Source organism: Crocodylus porosus, unplaced genomic scaffold (genome assembly GCF_001723895.1).
Source record: "Crocodylus porosus isolate Cpor-Errol unplaced genomic scaffold, CroPor_comp1, whole genome shotgun sequence".
NCBI classification, from domain to species: domain Eukaryota; kingdom Metazoa; phylum Chordata; order Crocodylia; family Crocodylidae; genus Crocodylus; species Crocodylus porosus.
Genome location: NW_017728949.1, coordinates 2891229 through 2913379, shown reverse-complemented (window position 1 = coordinate 2913379; position 22151 = coordinate 2891229). Strand labels below are relative to the sequence as shown.

Below are 22151 nucleotides of genomic sequence, written 5' to 3'. Positions count from 1 at the left end.
GGGGTCGTTTGACCCCAGTAATCTTTCCTGCCATGGCAGGGGGTTGGACTAGATGATCTACTCAGGTCCCTCCCAACCCTAGAAACTATGAAACCACCCTGGCTCAGCGATTGGCCATGATGGGACCCCAGGTGCACCCCCAGACCCAGGAGATACCAGTTGCCAAGCTGGGAGATGTGGGGGGGACCCCCACGTGCTCCCCAGTAGAGCCAGAAGTGGATCAGAGATGCTTTTGGTCCACTTCTGGGTCTGCTGTCGAGCACTCTGGGGGCCCCTCCGGGCTCCTGCGGGACACTCCCAGCATTCACAAGCCAGCTGGTACCTTGAGGTATGTAGAAAAAACATTGAAAGCCGTGTCTATGTCTGAATTGCCAAATCTTTCCAAAACTCTCTGAATTGATTCAGAGGGTTCTGATTCAATTTGCAGAGACTAAAGAGTCTCCTCATTCAGTTCAGATTTGGAGATTCAGCCACTGAATTGGGCCGAATCTCCACCGAATCGAATCGGTGACCGAAGCTTTGCACAGCCCTATATACCATACCACCAAACAAGGGAGTATTTAAATGACCGATCCTAGGCTTTGTACTGTCGGTATTGCAGCTGGAGTAGAGTGAATCTAAAACTTGATTTTGAAAATCCATGAATATTAATACCTTTCATTTGAATCTCAAAGCATTTTACAGAGGCAAGCATTAGTCTCTTTGCATGGATGGTGAAAATGGAGTGATTTATCCAGCCTTGCTTGTTAATTTGATGCAGCACTAGAAACTTGAATAAGGCTAGTCTACAATAACATAGTTGTATCTTTTTTTTCCTTGCTCGCATTACTATCTGCCTGTTCACTTTCAAATGGAATTTTATTGGGTTAATTATGGCTAGCTTAGTTACAGTAAAGGTTTTCTTTTTTTACCAACCTCCAGAATTAACTTGCTATTTTGTAAAATACCAAATGTGTGCAGGTTATGGAAGTTTAAAAAATAGCCTACTACCTCACAGCCTTCTTTGTCAGACCAAGCATTAGACAGATGATCTCTGCTTAACAAAGAGAAAACTAGATACTTATAGGAAAAAAAATCAAGGTTATTAAACACTGAATTACAAGCGCTGTGAAAGGGTTTTCAACCAAGATAGGCAAGAGGATTAAACATCACATATTAGAAACATGAAATAGTTGCAGTCACTGAGGGAAATGAAGTAGAAAGTGTGCAAAATATCTGACCAGAATTGGGAAAACCAAGCTGTACTGGGTATTTTGGGGGAGACTGAGTTCATACCTTTCAGAAGTATTAAAAATAAGTCCTGCTTTTAAAGATGGTTTCTATATAGCTCCATCACATGAAATAAAATTGTATTGAAACTGTACTTTTGAGAACCTAGTTGATCCCCCAAGGCGTAAAGTGATATCTTGTCGTTCTCTGCAAACTTGTTGAATTCAATATATTCAATAATAGAGTTCTTGAAGCATAATCTTTTATTCTTCCCTTGATCTTAGCTTGCTTTTCTATACAGTGTACTATTTGACAGAAGAGGAGAAATGTGTTCTAAAAATAGGCATTAAGAAGTGCAGTAAGAGACAGTAATTCCTTTAGCTTTATAAGCAGATCAAGGTAATACATCTGCTCTGCCCAAGAAGTTTGTTTATGCACAGGACGCTCTTGAAGAAAATGGCTACTTTGCTTTTGTAGTTGGGAAGGCAAACTACAGTATCTCTGACAAAGGTTAGTATGTAGCATTCACTTTTTATATGGTATGTTCTTGCTATTGGCTGCCTTTCTGAACTGTCTAGTATTGGAATTCATTTATATTCCAAGTTTCTCTTTGGAGTATGCTATGATTTAATCTTTACACTTAAAGGTTAATTTTTTAAGGATAATTTTATGATAATGGAATAATGACAATACCTTGAAAACTTGCATAAAATGCTATTTGAAACTGATCAGTTAGGATCCAGAGAAACATTAGTCAATTCAGGCCTTTGACCTCTGGAGACCTATGTTCCAAATCTGGTGGATCACCAGAGACTGAATTCACTCTGTTCATGATGTTCCCCCAGATCCAGACCCCATTGACTGCCCAAAGCTGCTGAAAGCGAAAAAAAAAGGGGTGGGGGGGGCTAAAACTTAATTTTCCCTTATGTCAAGGATTCTTAGTACTGGCATTATAAAGGCACAGAAGAATATATGAGACAATTTGCCTTCTAGCAAAATTGATGAAAGAAAGAAGGGTGAAGGAAATACTAAATGGATAAAAGAAGGCAAATAGGGATTTATTATTTACTTTCTCTTTTATAATACAAGAAATAGTGGTCACAGGATGTAACTAGTAGGTAGTAAATTTAAAATTAACAAAGGGAAGTTCTTTTTCACATAGTGCGTATTAAAAGTGTGAAACTCATTGCCACCAGATGTTGTGGAAGCTGACAGTTTAGCCAGATTCAAAAAGGGATTGGCTGGCTTAGGCAGGTAAGAGGCATCAATAGCTATTGAGCATGAGAGATGGAGATACGGCCTTTAAATTAAAGCTTGTACCTTAAATACTGAAGGCTGGAAGTAAGAAGAGCAATGGGGGAAAAAAATGCTGGTCATGGGCGACTGGTGCCTCCCAAGTCTGGGGAGGCACCAGATCGCCACCAGGGGTGGGGTGGGTGAGGTGGTCCCCTATCGGCCGATCGCTGACTGGGGGAGGGGGGTGTCCCCCAGCAGCCAATCGCTGAACTAGTGGCAAAACCAGAAGTGTGCTTCTGGTTTGGTGGCTGGCACTTCCAGCGGGTGCACATGCACCTGTGTGCACCCCGTACACGTTGCCACTGACCCTGGTCATACCCAGTTCACTCTCCCTTTCAGCATCTACTCTCTGCCACTATGAGACGGATCCTGGGCAAAATGGAACTATGGTCTGACCCAGTAAATGGCAATTCTTATGTTCTTATTAAATGGGGTGGAGAGTGTTCCCACTCTAAATTTACTTATTACATTTTAAATTAATGTTTGGTTTGACACAATAATTTGGTGTTATGTTGATGGGTGCAGAAAAGACTAGTGTGATTCACGTTGCTGTAGAAATTCCTAATGTTTTCATGAGCACTATTTTCAGGTTTCAGACTATGGCCTTTAAAACAAAAAAAATGCATACTTGGCTGTTAATTATTGCATCATTTTACTTCAGCTTTTGTTTTCTGTATTTTTCCCTTAAAAAAAAAAAGTTGGTAGGAAATCTAAATTTAATTCTGGCCCCAATTTTGCAAACACTGGTATGTATGCTTAACTTTAACTTTGTGTGCAGTCCTATAATTGCAAGAAGATAAATAATCTAAGGCAACGCTGTTAAATTTAGGGCCCTCTCTATACATGCAGGGAAAGCTGCAATATGATCCAATGCATGATTCACGCAATTGTGCCTCCTGCCATGCCTCACATGCTTGGCAGGAGGTGTGAATTGTGTAAATCATGCATTACATCCTATCATGCCTTATTGCTGATGCAGGGAGAGCCGAATCCCAGGCTTCCCCTGTACCAGCAAGCAGCAGGCTTCCATGCACCTAAATTGAGGGGCTTCCAGCCACAGGGATGCCCCATGCATCCCCAGGGCTGAAGGATCCCTGTTGCAGCAATCTCCCCTCCTTGGAGGTGCAGGAAACCCCTGGGCTGGAGAACTGCTGCAGTAGCAGGGACACCCTTGCCATGCGGAGAAACCCCTGGGTGTGGAGGATCACCTCGGGAGTGATCCCTTTGTTCTGCAGGTGCAGGAAAACCCATGGGACTGGAAGATTGCTGCAAGGGCAGTTTCCCCCTCCCCCCACCCCCATGCCCTGGGTGTGAGAGAAACACCCAGGGCCAAAGGGTCACTGTGATCCTCCTGCCCCAGGGATTTCCCTGCACCCCTGGTGTTAGGAGGGTGGGGGGGGAATCACTCCTGCAGTCATGAACACTGTGTCCCACCAGAGACTGGGGAGCCATGGTAAGCTCCCACAGGTGGTGGCACTGTTGGCGGTGGCAAGCAGAGGAGCTCCCACAGGCGGCTGTGGCACTGTTGGCGGTGTGGCAAGTGTTGACCAGATTTTGGTGACCACCCACAGTGGTCAGCGGCGATTGCGAACCGCCCGCAGATGCTACCAGCGCCGAGGGCTGGGAATGGCAAGCAGTGACCACCTGCAGGCGTTGCCGGCAGTGTTGACAGCACCTTTTCACAGGGGGTGCACGTGCACCCATGTGCACCCCCTATGCATCACCAATGCCTGCAGCAATCTTCTGGCCCCAGGAGTTTCCTGTACCCTGGAGCTATAAAGATTGTGGCAGCCATGATCCTCAGGGTCTAGGGGTTTCACCCCCCCCCCCAGACTGTGAGCTTTGGGATTCATGCAGCCCCAGGATCCTGGGGATCATAGCTACTGGGATGAATAGGGCTTGGGGAGTTTTCACTGGGCATGGTGTACCCCTGCTGCCATGTGCAAATTAAAGCTCAATAGCAACCAGGTATAAATTCAGTACACATTTTCAAGGCCTAACTTAGCTTGTTGGAGTTTTTTATTGTGTGATAACTACTTTACACATGTAGTTGGTCTCCAGGTAACTGTGCAATACCTGTAACATGTAGTGGGGCCCTAACAGTGACGGCTATCCATAAAATTTTTGTCATTAAAATACATTTGAATGAAAAACTATTATAGAAATGTTGAGGGGGAAAGTTCTGGCTGACATCATTTTCTATGCAAATGAAAAATGAGATTGACACTATGTTTTGGTTTATGTGCTCTACTTCATAGCTTTTCCATTTTAAAGGGAAAGCTATAAACTAGTTTGCAAGTGTTCTGGAAGCTAACAGAAAAATGTCTCAAATCTTCAGCAAAATGAAACTATTTTCAAAGTGTCTGGTTAGTATTCAGAGTTGAGTGCAGAATTTAACTAGTGCACCAAAGCTAAGAAGTGGTTTTGATGAGCCCACTTTTATTTCTTAATTCTCGCAATGAAAAGAACCTGAAAACTAACTATGAAACTAATCCTACAACTGCTTAAACCTGAGTAACCTGGCATGCAAGGAAGGCACTGGGACTCCTTAGATAGTCTGCAGAATCTGTCTCCAGAATGATGAAAAGTAAATGAGATTTTTCCAAAGCTTTTGTATTTGAATAGTTTATGCTGTTAACAGAGGGAGAGAATGCCAGTTTGTTTTAAAATGCCAGTTATAAATATCAGTTTACAAGAACACAGTTTGTTTTGGTTAAAAAAAAAAAAAGCTATACATCCAGAGTCATGTTTTGAAAAAAAGGTGGATTATAGCACCTGAACACAAGGCTTTCTTGTTTATTGAGAGGCTGTGGAATAGGATGGTGAGCGTTCCCTAAGGATTTACATGTGATGGCTTTACTGCACTGTGGCATTTGCAATGCACATTTCAGTCCTTAGATACTCCTAACAAGCAAATTATCCCCTTCATCTCCTGCAGCAAAAAGACATTATAGTTTAGTTGCATCCAGAATTATTCCAAATTATGAATGTATTCACCAAACTATAGCTGCTTTATGGCAAACATTTTCTATATGCTTTAAAACATGGTCAAGCGTGAAAGTGCATAAGAACACTACAAAATCTTTTACTTGGCCCACAGTGGCCCACCTGTGGCACTGGTGCTGTAAGTGATATGGGCAGTTTCTGTGTGGGACATACAACATACTGGGGATGGGACTGCCAGCACATTGCCAGATAGGGTTGGGAGCAGAAATCAGAGCAGCAGATAAGAAAGGGAGCACAAAGCAGGAAGCAGAGCAGCAGATGGAATAGGAAAAAAGAATCTGTGATGGCTAATTTGTGGCACACCTGCCAAAACAGTTGGCTCCCGTTGCTTAAACCCATAGGTGTCCACAGTTTGCCCAACTGTGAACTACGTTAGTAATTTACTAGCACTCTGTGGTTGTAAACTAAGAATATTTGGGTCTAGGTAATACTGGTTTTCTGAGGCCATCTTCCTGTCAAGCATGGTTTGATCATAAAAACCTTTCCCATTATTGGCTGATAATGAAATGTCTGGGGGTTTGGGGCTTTTGTATCAAGAGAGCACTTTGGATAGAGTGTAGGGCATTTTTAAAATGTTTCGTAGGAAGAATATACATAACTTTTAAAGTTAATTGTAGCCTTGGAACATTAGATAACCTTCAGGCTGCACATTGGGAACCAAAGTTTTCTATAATATTCTGTTCTGTTTAAATTTGGGTCAACCCAGAAACATTTAACTTAAAACCACTTCTAATATTCTGGTTGCTGAGTAATCCAAACTGTAAGTTATGTCCATCTGAAACTGCAAGCATAAATGAAAAAAATACTTAAGTCCAAAAGCTCATTCCTCTTTCTTTATTCAGTTTTCTTTTAAATAAAAAATATCATCAGTAATTCCTGTATGATTGTTCTTTGCTTCCTAGTTTGCAATCTGGGAAATACAGCTAGTCTGAATGCTCCATTCAGAGAAATGGGGAGAATCTCCTAGAATGAAGAAGATGGAGATGCCAGCAGTTGGCAGCCAGGAGAATGGTACTACACCCAGCTTCCTTGCATTGCTTTTCTTATTTTTTTGCTTTTTTTTTTATCAGAGGGAGCACATGCACAATTTATTTTTGTAATTTAACCTTCTCTGCTTTCTCTCCCAATCCTTAAGGCACTAAATAAAACATTTTCATAGATAATGGGAATAAATTCCTTTCTAAGGTGATATGACTTTTTGTATGGGATGTGCTTGCAGATATTAAGTTGGATAGAAAGTGGGAAAGGAAAAATATTTTTCCAATCATTTGATTTTCTGTCTGTTTTAGGACAATTTTCAAGCTTTTTTGGCCACACGCCCATTTACCTGCATAATATAGCTGCTCATACCCCTTACATTTGACATTTCTCTACATGTTCATCCCTTACTAAAAGTGTTGACTATCAGTGTGTGGAAATGCCATTACTCACCATGCATTGACCAATCAGAAGCTCCACTGTTATTAAAATTTAGGCATATACCGCTTTGCAAAGTACCATGTTCCCCCCAGGGTACATGTACCCCAATTTGAAAAATACTGTTTTAGGATAAGGGAGCCGATCTAACATATTCAAATTGAAAAAAGGAAGATAGGTAAAATCAAATTTACTTAAGCATTTGGACACCTAAAATGCAACTAGTTGCCTGGTAAGGTTTATTAAAGTGCCCAAATGAATTAGATACCTAATTTCTAATGATTTCCTTCAGAAGTTAAGTACCTTGCCTGGTTAGGAATTTTGGTAAATATAAGTAAGCAAATGGCAGCAGGTCTAGCAGCCTAAATGCCTTTGTAATCAAACCCGTAATACCCAGAATAGTAGAAGATTGCATGTCATAATTTACTGAACAGAGCATCAAAAATTAGAAGTGATCCATTGCCACTTGTGGTGGATCAGTAGATTTGATGCACCTGTATGGGACATTCTAATTTGCATACATGTTCCATTATGCCCTACATCAGGGGTGTTAAAGATATGGTCCATGGAGTCTTAGGATCCAACCTGTGGGTCTTGGACCAACCCTGTGTGCCTCATGTCACGCATTGACCACAGATCAGCATGTAGAGCCAGTCTGGCGTGTGCTGCATGCAATGCCTATACCAGACTGGCCGTCTGGGGCTGAATCAGGCTAGCTCTGTATAGTAGCCCCACTCACTGGCACCAGCGCGCAGGGCCAGTTCACCATAGCCACAGCTGCCATGCACCACAGTTGCCACAATCCTGGACCCACCCATGTCTAGCTCCTATTTGGTGGGAGTGGAAATTTAAGCAAATTATGTTCTTGGACATCTGGGCCAATGCATGAGTTTGGGCAATTTTCTGTTTGTGCTGAACTATATTGCACTTTTCTGTTTGTTGGGTTCAGGTTTCTCTTTTGTTCCAACTAGTGCTACAAGAACTGAATCTCTTCTACAAGCGAGATGTCAATGGAGTTGGAGTGTTATATGACCTGCTTAGATCTCACTGGCTGCAGGCTCTCCTAAAGGTAAAAGCAGTCTTCAGCTACAAAGCCACAGTCTGTGTTAGGAAGCAATAAATCGGTATCTGCCTCGCTGTACTACATGGCATGAAAATCTCCACCTTAGCCTGCTAGCCCTTAGAACTACTGTGGTTAAAGTTTGCCACTTATACCTACTGATGCACAAATTTTTGGCTAGCATCATATCCAGCTGCCTCTGTGGGGCAGAGCTGTACTGCTACCCAGCGTGTCCACAGGTGGTGGATAGTGTAATGACCTTCAGGGAAGTTTAGCTGTGAAATAAGCAAAGGTAACTCTGATGAATAAGCAGTTGCAGACCAAGCAGTGGCAGTACCACCAGGATGTGGTGAAGATAGCAGATGGCAATACTTTCTTTCCAGAAAAGCCACATATTCTTTGATGGCGCTGTGACATGGCAAGTACAGGTTACTGCTATAATAAGCCTGTCCAGCCCCTAGCCATGGGTCTGCAAGTCCTCAATGGCTGTGAAGGTGGATGAAGGCTGCAGTGGGACAAGATCCCCAGTTGTCTCATTTTGCTTGCCATTGGATCAAGGTCCCGTTCTGTCAAGAGCCATGTGGAAGCTGATGTGCAGAAGCTTCTGTATGATAAAAGAAATCACACACAGGTGTCTTCCATGAAAACAGCTTTTCCATCACATTCCTCAAGCCCTTTGGTGACCAGCTAATGGCAATGGAAGCAGAATTGTGAGGTCTGGAAGCTCCTATTCATGAACTGGTATTAAAGAAGTTACAAGAAGGTCATCTAACACTTGGATTAGACAGGAGTGCAATTTGGCAGCTGTAACTGTGACTGAGCAGCCCTCTTCAGGATCCGCTCTGCTCATCCTACATGGGGAGCAGGCTAGAAAAGATGTCCTAAACATAGCCTGTCTAATACAGTATTCTGTATTTCTTCCTGACTGGATAACCATGTGGGATCACCTGTGGTTGAAATACCAACAAAGATGCACCATCATTTTTGGGACCCAGGATAGCAGAATCCTCATGGACAACCCTAATAATGAATGCCCAGAGCACTGCACTGCAACTGTGGCCTGAGAACTCAGATAGTACAACATCTATGTAGCTGCATTGTGCAAGACCCAGCAAGTGGGTAATGGGCAGCTCAGAGAATATGGAGGCTGTACCTTCTTCTGGAATGAGAATCCTGTCTTCACGAAGTTGGTTTTGCCGTTAATAATAAACTCATAAACCAACTCAATGAGTGCCCTACCAGAATTAAAGAGCGCCCCATGACTCTTCATCTTAAACTGTCAGGGAGTCAATATACCATTGTCATCAGTGTGTACGCCCTGATTCTTGATGCTGCCAGTGAAACCAAGAAGGAATTGTATGCTAACCTTGACCAAGTTCTTTCTGACATACCAGAGAGAGAGAAAGGCTTATTCTTCTCAGTGATTTCAGTGCCAGAGTCTGAAGGGACTGTAACCTCTAACTAACTTGAACCATCAGCAAGGAGGCAGTAGGAATGGTCAACTCCAATGGCATCCTCCTCTTGACCAAATGCATGGAACATAGACTCACCATCACTAACACCCTGTTCCACCAGAAAACAGGCACAAGACATCATGGCAATGATCTAAGCTTTGGCACCTGATGGACTATGTCATTGTCCATACCCAGGATCACAAAAATGTCCACATCAGCTGAGCTATGCTGAGTTGATGATTGCTAGACTGATCACTGACTCATTCACTTGGTTATGTCACTCAAACTGGCTCCCAAATGATGGCTGTAGCAGAAGCAATGCTGACCAAAGATCAATGTTGAAGGACCCAAGCAAGCAAAACCTCCTTTAACCAGTACCTCAACAGAAAACCTGGTGAAGTCCAATCAACAACAATGGAAGAATTTCATCAGTGTGTGGTGTGCCCTTAAGGCCACCATCATGAGCACCTGTGAAGAGTGGATTCCCTGCCAGGAGACATCAAGACTGGTTTGATGAGAATAATCAACTCTTGGATCTCCCAGTTGACAGCAAGTGCAAGGTCTTTTGTGTTTGGTAAAACAACAACTCCAGGCAAAATAAATTGAATGTCTAAGAAGCCAAGTCAGAGGTCCAAAGGAGGACCCATGGTATGAAGAACAAATGGTTGGAAGAGAAAAGCTAAGGAGATTCAATATCTCACTGACATCCGCAATGTGTATGGTTTCTTCAGTGCCACCAAAGCCATCTATGGTCTGAGCACTCGGGGACCAACCCCCTTGAGACCTAAGGATGGAGGAGACCTGATCAAGGAAAGGGGAGCTATCAATGCCCATTGGATGGAGCATTTTGAAGACTTTCTCAATCAAGAAGATGATCTTGGAATCCCTCCAACCCTTGACTAGGTGAGGAAAGCCATCAAGCAGATGAAGAATGACAAGGCATCGAGTGAATGGAATCCTCATGGAACCCTTCAAGCAGAGAGTGTGGAGCTCACCTTACAGCTTCTTCCCTTAATCTAAACCAGGAGTGGGCAAAATATAACCACCAGCTGATTGGATCCATCCTGCAGGCTGGCACCCACCAATTAATTGTATCTGGCCCCACCAGCAACTGTCCCTGCTGCACTCTGCCTGGGGTTGAATTCTGCCCACTCCCACCTTGAGCAGCATGTACTGCTCTCCCAGCCTCCCCTGCAGGAGGGCACCAGTCCTGGCCACCAGGTACAGCTTCCAGGCAGAGCTGCTGCTGCTACAGCTGCAGCAGGGAACTGCTGGGCTGCCCTGCCCTGCCCTCCAGTGATGACTCCTGTCCCTGTTGCAGTGCTCCAGGCAGCAGGCAGGGAGGGAAAGCTGCAGCACTGAGGTGAGTGGGGCTTTGCCTGCAGCTCACTTTGTTCCTATTTGTGCATGGCTGGGTGGGAGAATGTGTGGATGGAAGAGGGGCGTGAAGGAGTTTGGCTGCTCAGGAAGCCCTGCCAGGCAGGCTTGGGACAGGTAGGTGAGGTGAGAGCAGCAGCAACAGTAGCAGCCAGCATGGGCTTTGTTCAGCCCCACTGGGCAAGCACAGGACAGGCAGGTGGGGTGGGAGCAGCAGCAGAAGCCAGTGCAGGCTTGGCTGCAGCCCCAACAGACAGGTGTGGGACAGGGACCAAGAGAGCTGGCAGTGCCAGGATTGGCTCCCTGTCCCCCTTCCTCTCTCCCAGGGGCTTCCCTTGCTGCCTGCTGGTGGCAACTGTTTCTCTGCCTTTGCAGAATGCTGAAAACCAGGCAAGCAGCACTGATCCCCCTCCTCCTCTCCCTACCTGTAGAGGGTCTGAGATCAGCCAAGTCACAAAGTGCAGGGGGAGAAGCCCATCACATGCACACACCCAACCCATCCAGCCCCCAATCATATTCTACACATGTGCCCACACCCCCTCACACACCTCACCATGCCCACACACACCCAACATACCCACACCCCAACCAAACACCCCATCATACCCACACAGACTTATCCCCAGGCATCCCACACATACCCACACATCCACCTCCACTGTACCCACACCTCACACCTCCCCACCATACCCACATACATTGTCCAAACCTCAGCCACACATACACCATACCTCAACATACATTCAAAACTGTTCCACATAGTCCACTTCCCAGCCACAAATCCCACCTCCCCACATGCCCCCACATACACTTCACCCCCACCATACCCTCACCCCCACCCTCTACCATACCCACACACATATCCAACACTGTCCCACACCCCATTTCCCCACCATACTCACACCCCCCCCACAGTCCCACATACCCTGCACATGCACATGCGTGCACACACACCCACACCCCTCCTCCATGCCATCACACAATATACAAGTAACCTGCCCTCAGAAGAAGTACTTCCTGGGCAAGGGGAGAGACTTCTGGTGGCAAAAGTCAGAGGTTAGGGGGTGGGACTTCCAGTCACAAAATACGTGCCCCATCCTCTGGTCACTATCAAGGGGTGGGGGTACCCTTGCAGTCTTCAATGCTTCACCAAAACTCTCTTTTAAGTGACCCTCCAGCCAAAATAATTACCCAGCTCTGATCTAAAGGACCTGGAATGATGAGGAAACCCCAGACAACTTCAGGGGCACCATGACTGTGAGAATCTTTAAGAAAGGAGACAAGTCTGACTGTGGAAACTACAGAGGGATTGCCTCATTGTCCACCACAGGAAATATCATTGCGAGAACCCTTCTGAACTGTCTCCTTCCCCCTGCTGAAGACCTCCTCCCAAAATCTCAGTATGGGTTTAGGGCATCAAGAAGTACAACTGACATGATCTTTGCAGCTTACCAGCTGCAGAAGAAATTCCAGGGACAACATAAGTCTTTATACATGGCCTTCTCTGAGCTCACAAAAGCTTTAGACTCTCTCAGCCAAGAAGTGTTGTGGAAGATCCTTCTGAAGTATGGATACCCACTGAAATTTGTCACCATTCTCTGCCTGCTTAATGATGGTATGTGAGTGGTAGTTCTCAGTAATGGATCTATCAGAGATCCCCTTTAAATTAAAATGGAAATTAGGCAAGGCTGCGTCATTGCTCCAACACTCTTCGCAATATTCCTTGCTATGATGCTATATCTGACCACCAACAAATTTCCAGCCAGAGTGGAGCTCTGGAGAATGCTGAGTTTTTCCTGTGCCTCAGAAGCCATATCTCACAGAAGGCTGACATCAACAAAGAAATCTGACAAAGCCCTAAATGTGCAAGTACAGCTTTTGGATGCCTGAAGAAATAGGTGTTCGAAGATCACAACAACAGATCCAAAGCTAAGCTCATGGTTTATCAAACAGTAATGATCCCTACCTTGCTGTATAGAGCAGAGACATGAACAACATACAGGAGACATCTAAAGTTGTTGGAGAGGTATCATCAATGCAGCTTGTGGAAGATCCTCCAAATCCAGTGGGAAGACAGATGCACCAATGTTGGCATTGTCCTGCAAGCAAACACCATGAATATTGTGGTGGTGATTATCTGCCATCAGCTTTGTTGGGCCAGCCATGTCATCCAGATGTCTGACTCCAGACTCCTGAAGCAAGTTTTATTCTCCCAGCTAAGCCAAGGTGTATGTTCAAAAGGAAGGCAGAGAAAGTGCTTCAGGGACATCTACAAGGCCAACTTAAAAAAATGCAACATCAATGGATCATGGGAGACTATCACCCAGGACTCCCCCCAAATGGAGGAAGACTGTATTGCAGGGATCTCAGTACTTTATGACAATAGAAGTTGAAAAAGGAGGAACAGCAGAAACGGCGTGTCCCAGTCCAAATGAAGAATCCAGCACTACCCACATGAAATATATGTTGGAGCTTCAGTACAGTTTGTCAATCCCAGATGGGCCTCATCAGCCATGTCTGGACATAGAGATAAGACCATCATAGAAGACAATCATCCTCGATTGTGAGAGATTGCTAAAGAAGCTCTAGCTGCCTTGGGTGCCCCAGCCTGAACGACCACCTTGGCTGAAGGATGACCTTTGGCACAGGTCTAGAGCAGGGTGTAAATTCATGATTTGGTGAAGAAAGGCTATTAGACTTTGAAGTGGGGGGACCTGGTGCATCTTTTTCATTGCCCAGATTGTCTGAAATGTTGACATGTAAATTCTAGCATATGTAGATGTTTGGTATTAGGAGTGGAGAGAACATGTGGCTGGCAATCAGGACTGCTATTTTCTCAGTCACTAACCCTCTATATATCCTTGAACAAATGAATTAATCACTTTTAATCCCAATTTTGGCCTTTTTAAATATAGGAATAATGTTTTGTCTTGTAAAGAAGACCTTAAGTAAAAGTGCTCGGTGTGTGAAATGTTTGGACTGCGTTGATCTGATTCATAGTTGGGATAGTGTGTTAGCATAAAACATGAAATGGGATGAAATTTTCCTGCTAGACACAGTAGTTAAATTAAGACTTAAAAAAATCCTGTAAATAGAGAAAATAAATAATAATAATAAAAGATTCTAATGAATTAAAATTTCTTTGAGGTCTTAAATTTGGAGATTTGACCTTAATTTAGCTTTGCTACTGATATTGGTTTATACTTTAAGGAAAAGAAGAAACAGAATTTCTGGGAATGCTCTGTTGGTTTAGACCTTCGATATGTCACTTCAAGGGGGATGTAGATAACCTAGAAAGGGTTCAGAGGAGGGCCACCCATCTGGTTAAAGGCCTACAGGAGAAACTCTGAGGATTGATTAAGGGACTTGAATCTCTTCAGCTTCCGCAAGAGAAGGCTGAGAGGTGATCTTGTGGTCGTCTACAAATTCAACAGAGGACACGACAGGAAATAGGGGATACAATGTTTACCAGAGCATCCACTGAGGTAACTAGAAGCAATGGCCACAAACTGAAGGAGAGCAAATTTAAATTGGACATCAGGAAAAAAATTCTTTGCAGTGAGAGTTGCCAAAATATGGAATGTGCTTCCAAGGGAGGTGGTGCTGTCCTCTTCCTTGAAGGTATTTAAGAGAAGATTGGACAAACACCTGGCTGGGGTCATCTGACCCCAGCACCCTTTCCTGCCCAAGGCAGGAGGTCAGACTCAGTGATCTCATAGGTCCCCTCCGACCCTAAAATCCTATGAATCTGTGTCTAGTATGAGTTCTATCTGACCGTGAGCTGTTCCAGATACTTTATACTGAGGTGGAAAATCCCTGTGCGTCTGGCTATTTGAGTAGTACTGTATAGTATCAGGGACTACAGGTGTGGCCCCAGCTGTTTGATCTGTTTGTATAGGCCCTGAGGGGAGTGATAGATCAAGTGATTTTTTTTATTTTGGTTAGTCTTGGGAAGACTTAGTGTGGCACACCTGAGTGTACACTTAATTTGAATATATTACCATGATTGTTCGCCCATTTGAGTAACTTTTTATTATTTACATTTTATCATTTCACCTTAGGTTTATGAATGCCTCCATTATTATATCAGAAAGAAACCAGTTCCAGTCATACCCCAGGCCCGGGTACTGTCTTATGAGGTAAGATAGCATGTGTGTGTGTAGATTTATTGCTCGGTACAAGACAGCCTGTGCTGCTGAGCCCCCATGGCCCAGGGGCATAACAGGCTGTGTGGGGCTGTGCAGGACCCCACAGGAGTGGTGGTGGTGCCGTGGGAGGGTGGAGGAATGCCCCATATGCAGTGTGAGAAGCGGCAACTGGGGCCGCTCAATTAACTGGCATATTTTGTTATCTGGCATCCACCATTCCCGGGAACAGACATAGTCCCTTTGTTTACCAAATTCAAATCTATTCGCTTATACGCAAATAAACTGTGCTTATTTGTTGAGCTCCAGGTGAGGATTCAAGTATACATTGCAAATGTTAATGATCTCTTATTTGAAATGTAGGTACTTATCTTTATTTTACAGATAGGGATTTAGAAAAACATAAAAAATGTGGCTTCCTCAGGATCATGTATCTGTGGCTATAGTCATACAATTTAACCATTATACCTTCTCTTTTCCCTAAGTGGCAGTCTGTCTTGTCATTAAAGTTACCATATAGGAGTTTGACATAAAATTATTAATTTTGTAAGAGAGGATGATTGTAACCATATCAGGATGTTTAATGGCTCATGCTATACAGTGGCACTATGAAGTTAGTGAAACCTAGTCTAAACACCAGACATTCGGGCAGGTCAGGGGGAAGTTAATAGTTTTGTAGTTGTTAGTTCAATTGAGTTAAAAATGGCCACCCAATCTAAGGTAAGTCAGGATAAGGGGAGGAGTTGGGTGGGAGTAGGGTTTGGACAGATCAGGGGATCAAGCAGGTTTGGGGGCCTGCAAGGGATCCAGGGGGTAGAGTCCATAGGAAGGACCAGGGTTTTCTGGGCGGGAGAGGGGGGCTAGCCACAACCGTAGGGGAGACTGGTGAGGCAGGTGGCATCTGGGAAGGTTTGGTGAAATATGGGGGACTTGCAGACTGTGGGTGGGAGCTTGGGAGGAAGAGGGGACTCTCTTTCCTACTCCCAGGACCAGGGGCTAATTTTAGCTGCCTGACCCCCACCCTTTGGTAAATCTGTTTTCCCATCCCTCCCCTCAGTGGAACTTGCTTCCTTAGCTCCTGGAATCTGGAAATGCTGATGAAACTGGCACTGGGAGCAGTTGGTAGGTGGGTGGTGTGAGGAGGTAGGGGGCTTAAAATGGCCCAGTGCCAAGAGGGAAGGTAGCAAAAGAGTAGCCCTGGAGCTGGGGCCAGAAGCTGAGCTTTGTCTAAAAATGGCCAACCCTATCTAAGTTAGATCACCTTAGAGGCAGGTTTAACTTGGATCAGGTCAGCCATTTTTAGACCAATCCAACCTTCCTGGAACTTCTGTACTGTTCGCGCTTAGATGGACCTAACTAATAGGGTTGTGTGAATAGGGAAGTATTGGATTTGGATTCAGCCAGTTTGGAGGACAGTGATTTTATCTGGATATTTGGGTCACTGTCCCGAATCAATTCGGCTGAATCGGCTTTGGAAGATTCTGCATCAATCTGGAGAGATTTGACCATAGACTATAATGGAGAATCACAGAAATACCTATAACTTTGTCCTTTTCTGGCTGATTCAGATAACAATTGCAGAGATGGTAGCCCCTTGAGGGCATGAAGCCTGCCAAGTTTCAAGGAGATAGGTGTAGAGGTTTCTGGGAAACTGCAGATCAAGCTGCTGACAAGCAAAACTTGTCACATGTGTGAAGTTCATAGGCCTGGCTGTGAAAAGTGGTTTGTAAATTCAAACAATCACTGAACCTCACTAACCTCATCACTAGAAGCCAACTTCCTACAGTTCAAAACACAAAACCTGCCAACATATCTCCAGTACCCCCACAAACTGTGCCAGAATCTATTGGAGACGAGAATACCCAAGTACCTGTGGAGGCACATTTCTCATAAAAAACTCTGTCTCTAGTCACTCAGGCCTGATCCTCAACAGGAATTTACAAACCACTTTTCACAGCTGGGCCTATGAACTTCACTTCATCAACCTCCTAGATACAGAAACTCATGGACTCAATATAGACACTGGTTTTATGACACAGTACAATCTACTGGATATCTGTCTGCCCAGTCCCTCTCTACTGTTTACCTGTGCTGCTACATCCCCCCACTCCACACCCCAACCTGTCCCTCACCCCCTGACACCTCCATTTCCTTTTTCACTGATTGGCTTTCTTGCTTACATTGCATGCCAGCCTCTGGCTTCTTTACTATTCCTTCCATCCAGGAAGAGTACACATGCCAACTGCAGGTGCTTCTTCAGCCTGACAAATGGTTTTTCAACCTGAAAGCTGGCATCCCAGGCAGCTAAGCTGAACTCACTGGAGCCTCACAACCAGCAAGCCTTAGGCCTGTCAAAGCCGTGATGGGTCTGGGCTTTCCCCAGCCAGGACTGTGTGTATGCCTGTGGAGGCTGGAGGTTATGGTGCCTCCTACCTGCCTTTCACCAGTGGGATTCTTGGTCCTGGCATTTCCTGGGGCTGCCGCACTGCCAGCAGTCCCACCAGGCCACCCAACCCTGGCAGAATGCAGTTTTAGTGGTCATGCCCAGGACCTAGGGTCTCTTTCCCCATATCCCCAGCCCATACCTCCAAGTTTGTCCTGGCATGGAAGCTTAGCAGGGACATGGTCTTCCCCTGCTGGCTGGTGATGCAGGGAGTGCCACCTCCAGCTCAGAAAGCAGGGCATTAAGTGGTTTAAAAATAAAAACAGAAATAGGTGTGGATGGAGTGAGGAGGGTGGCACTCACTCTGTCTGCAGGTGGAGCTTGGGGAGGTTCACCTTCAGGAACACCAGCTGCTCCACCAAACCATGATCCAAGGAGGTGCGGTGGGGTGTCACAACATCCCCAGCAATGCTGAACACCCTCTCTTGGTCCACTGGTCAGTGGACAGGACAGGTGTTCCCGGGCAACCATGGACAGACCCTGCCACAAGTTGCCCAATAGGCTGAGGGGTCACAGTCCAGCAGCTCCACATCCTAAGCAAGTTAGGTAGCCACCGAAGCCTTGGCATTACCTGCCTGAGGCTGGGGTCTGGTGCATCTGGATCGTAACATTGAAGCCATGCCCTTGGCTCACATTGGCAGCAGGTAGCATGCAGGAGACTGGCTGGTGCTGGGAGTGCTGGCATGGGAAAGTGGATCCCCCTTTTCCACATCCCCTTGCCTCTGCCCTTCTGCCTCCCTGACTGTATTCACCTGCACCTCTGTCCAGTGACTGAGGGTTTTGGTGCTACCAGTGCACATGCTCCCCTTCACCCTTGGGTCACACATGGCGTGGCAGGCCAGTAGGGGGCCCTCCTGCATTGAGCCACCTGCTTCACTGCGCCGAACCACCCTCCAGGCTCTGAGTGCCTCCCTGGGGGTTACTCACGTCCAGCTGACCCCCTTCCTGAAGCACACCTGCAAAGCTAGGAGTAATGCCGCCACCATCCAGGGTCTGGATTGATCTTGGCCCTGTGTCCCCTGGGAAACACAGACCTAGTAGTCCTTGAGGGTAGGGTACTTCCCTCAGTCTGAAGTACAAATTGTGGTCTCCCTTAGTCAGTCAAACCAAGGGGACCCCGAGGCATAATCTAGGCCCTCTCCCAATAAGTCTCCCATGCTAGGTACAAAGGAGAACTTTATTGGTTACAAGGAGTAGGTTTGGAATACAGTACAGGGTAGAGCAATATCAGAGAAATCCCTTAGAGCAAACAGTGTCATGGTAACCTTTGTTTACACATCTGTGTTACTGACAGCTATATATCTAGTTAGATCTCAAGTAGCTTACTCACAAATATCATCCTGAGGCAGGTAGAGATTTCCTCTGGAGGCAAGCAGTTCATTGACCATGAGTTTCAAGACAGAGAGTGAGTTTCAGATGGTCCAGCTTCTCTGAGACTTCTCATCATAGCTGCTGTCCCACCTCCTGGGCAGTCCTTAACTTATATAGACCTTATGACCTCATTTACCTGATCCAGTGAAGGCCAGCAGCTGTTGGCTGCCAGCCCAGCAATTTGAAATGCAACACGGGTTGTCAGGTAGACTGGCAGGATTTCAAGCCCTCTCTCAGTCATGATGACATTACTTAGAATAATAGGGAGTTTAAGCCCCCACCCAGGTGTGTGAAGCCAGACACACAAGGCAGAGGAAGCAGGTTTCCCCCTCCCTCAGGAATGTATCCAGCTCAGGGTTACCTGAAGCTGATGGAGCCAGGGGTTTCTTCCCTCTGCAGTGACCATGGTAACCAAATTGTCAGATTCGTCCCCCACACAGAGATGGCATTCTGCCACACATGTCCCCCAACATGTGGACCATACTGGACTGTAATGGATCCAGTAGTTTCCTGATGCCTTCCTTCAGTCACCTCACCAGTGCCTGCACATTTGGGGACAGCGGCTTGCCCCAGCCAGGAACATTGATCTCATAGAACTTCTCCATTTGGTTCTCAAGTTCCCTCACTACAGGGATCACCTGGCTAACGAGGGCATCGCCAGTGCTGAGGGTCTCAGTGGAGGGCTTGAGGAAGGGCTTTAGGAAGGGCTTGAGGACCACTAAGATCTGGGAGATAGTATCCCACTCAGCTCTGTTAAGGGGGCTGCTGATCCCAATCTCCTCGAGGAATGCCATCTCATGGATAGCCTTCTGTTGCTCCACCAGCCTCCTGAGCATCAGGTATGTGGAGTTCCACTGAGTCTCCACATCCTGCATGATTTTGTGTTGCAGGATGCTCAGCTCTGCCTGTTTCTCCCAGAACATCTTGCCCCCCTTGATGCTGTGGTGGAAGTAGCCTGCCACTTTCCTGCACTTTGAAATCAGCTGGGGGGTAGTAACGGCGCTATCACCAGCAGCCCTGTCCTCCTCCGAGGTGTCCCTGACTGAGATGCAGCTTATGTGCCACACAGCGGATGCCAACAAAGTTGACATCACGGACCACCTTGACCATATTGGTCCCATTGTCAGTGACCATGAACCTGCAGGTGAGCTCACCCTGCCTGACAAGCCACCCCTGCACCATGTGGTTCAAGGCCACCATGATCTCCCTTGCCATGTGGGACTCATCCATCACCTCAGCTTGAAGGAGAGTCCACTGACAGCCTGACTGATCACACCAGTGCCTTGTAGGGGACAGGTAGGCATGATCTCTACCCCAGCTGCTCCAGATGTTGGAGGTGAAGTGCAAGGCTACCTGCAGCCCTGCCTTAAGCAGCTCTTCCCTCAAGTACTCCCTGCATGCCTCATACAGGGAGGGCACCATCATCCTGCTAAAGGTGGTGCATGCGGGTACTTGGTAGGATGGGGCCATGAGTTCCATGAGCCACCTGAACCCTGGCTGCTCAAGTAAGGAGAAGGGCTGGCCATCCAGAGCAAGCATCTTCCCAGTGCTCTGGGTGACCTTGCTCATCTTTGGAATGCGTCCCCCTTTGTCTGTGGCTTTCCCCCACTGCTCCAGGGTGGCCTGCCTCTGCTTCATGGGGACGGGGGCTTTGGAGCAAGAGGGGGACTTTCCTTTGGGCACATTCCCACTGGTGCCAGGCTTAGGAGGAAGAAGGGCAAGGGGGTGCTGTTTCCTCAGGTGCAGCAGCATCACTGTGGTGGTGAAGTGTTTCACTTCCTTGCCCTGACTGATCTGCCTTTGGCAGTGCTGGCAGATAGCATATCTGGGATCATCAGCCACCTCAGAATGATCCCACACTACACTACCCTCCGGCTTCTGGGTTGAGGGTGGGGATCCTGCCTTATCCCCATCCTGAACAGGCAGAGGCACAACAGCAGGGGAAGCTGAGCCACCTGCCCCCATAACCTCCTCCGAGGTGCCTTACTGAGAAGGAGACCTGGCTCTAGGGAAACTTCAAGACATGTGGAACACAAACACAGATTCTCCCTTGGTCCCCAGAATTTCTTTAGTTAGGGCATTCAGGTTCCCTGGTTCTAGATCCAGCTCCTCTTCTGGCAGTGGGAGTCTCACACTGGGAGATGAAATTGGGGTGGAGAAGACTGTCATTCTGCTGTTGGTGGCTATTTCTGGTGTTAGGGGAGGTGGTGCAGGTGCAGGGACAGGTATTGCTCCCACCTCCTTGCTCCCACTGGCAGCAGAAGACTCATGGCTGCCAGGAAAGAAGATGCATTCGTTCGGGGGGGGGCGGACTTGTAGCTCTCTCTCTCCCCCTACCCCCTCTCCCTCCTCTGCCAGAAGACCTGGCATCTGCCTTTCCAGCATGCTTCATATTAATCTTTCCTGTGCTGGAAAATGTGTCTGTGTGTGTAACTAACTAACAATATCTCCTCTTCTTCTCTGATGTATGACGTTGTGATTACTTCTGGGGTTGTGTTTAATAATCTCTATCAGACTTATTCAGTATTGTGTTGGTTTAATAATCTCTATCTGATAGGGGTGTGTAGAACAGGCCCTATCTGATTCAGATTCAGCTTGCACTGGGGACAGTAATTAGATCTGTTGATTTGGATCACTGTCCCCAATTCGATTCAGCTGAATCCAAATCTGATGATTCAATACTGATTCAGCGAATCGGCAATTCAAACACATGCACAACTTTAAAAGTTTTTCTACATACCTTGAGGTAGCAGTGCAGCTCATGATTGTTGCGGTGCTGGGGTGGATGAAGCATCCTACAGGAGCATGGGGGGGGCTCGGCAGCGAACCTGGAACTGGACCGAAAGTACTTCTGGTCCATTTCCAGGTCTGCCAGGGTGCACACTGGGGGCCCCCCACAACCCCCCGGCCCAGCAATCGGCCGCAGGGGGACTTTGAGTGCCTCCCAGACCCAGGAGGCACCAGTCGCTGAGCTGGGGGAGAGCTGGGGGGGTCCCCAGAACACTCCCCAGTGGGCCCAGAAGTGCTTCCAGTCTACTTCTGGGTCTGCTGCTGACTGTGCTGGGGAACCCCCTGTGCTTCTGTGGGATGCTCCATGCACCCCAGCACCATAGCGATCATGAGCCCCTGCTACCTAGAACTATGTAGAAAAAACATTTAAGGGTGTTTCTATGTCCAAATTGCCAAATCTGTCTGAATCTCTCAAAATCAATTTGGAGGGTTCCAAATTGATTAAGAGAAATTAAAGGGTCCTCTGATTCAGTTTGGATTCAGAGATTTGGCCACCAGAGGTTTGGCTGGAGGAAAAGCAAGGGCAACATTGGACCCCTGCTAAACCAGATGGGGCAACTGACAACTGACGCCCAGGAAAAAGC

General features: G+C 46.4%; 1 protein-coding gene across 1 annotated transcript in view; it reads left to right on the top strand.

The window, feature by feature from the left end:
* Positions 1 to 7858: 7858 nt before the first annotated feature.
* Positions 7859 to 22151, top strand: part of MPP4 (membrane palmitoylated protein 4) — a gene marked incomplete at its 5' end in the record, with an annotated part of 49918 nt that continues 35625 nt past the window's right edge. Inside the window, 2 exons of the mRNA XM_019553503.1 lie at positions 7859 to 7996; positions 14880 to 14957. Coding sequence (XP_019409048.1) covers positions 7859 to 7996; positions 14880 to 14957 — 216 coding nt within the window. The remainder of the gene's footprint in view (positions 7997 to 14879; positions 14958 to 22151) is intronic.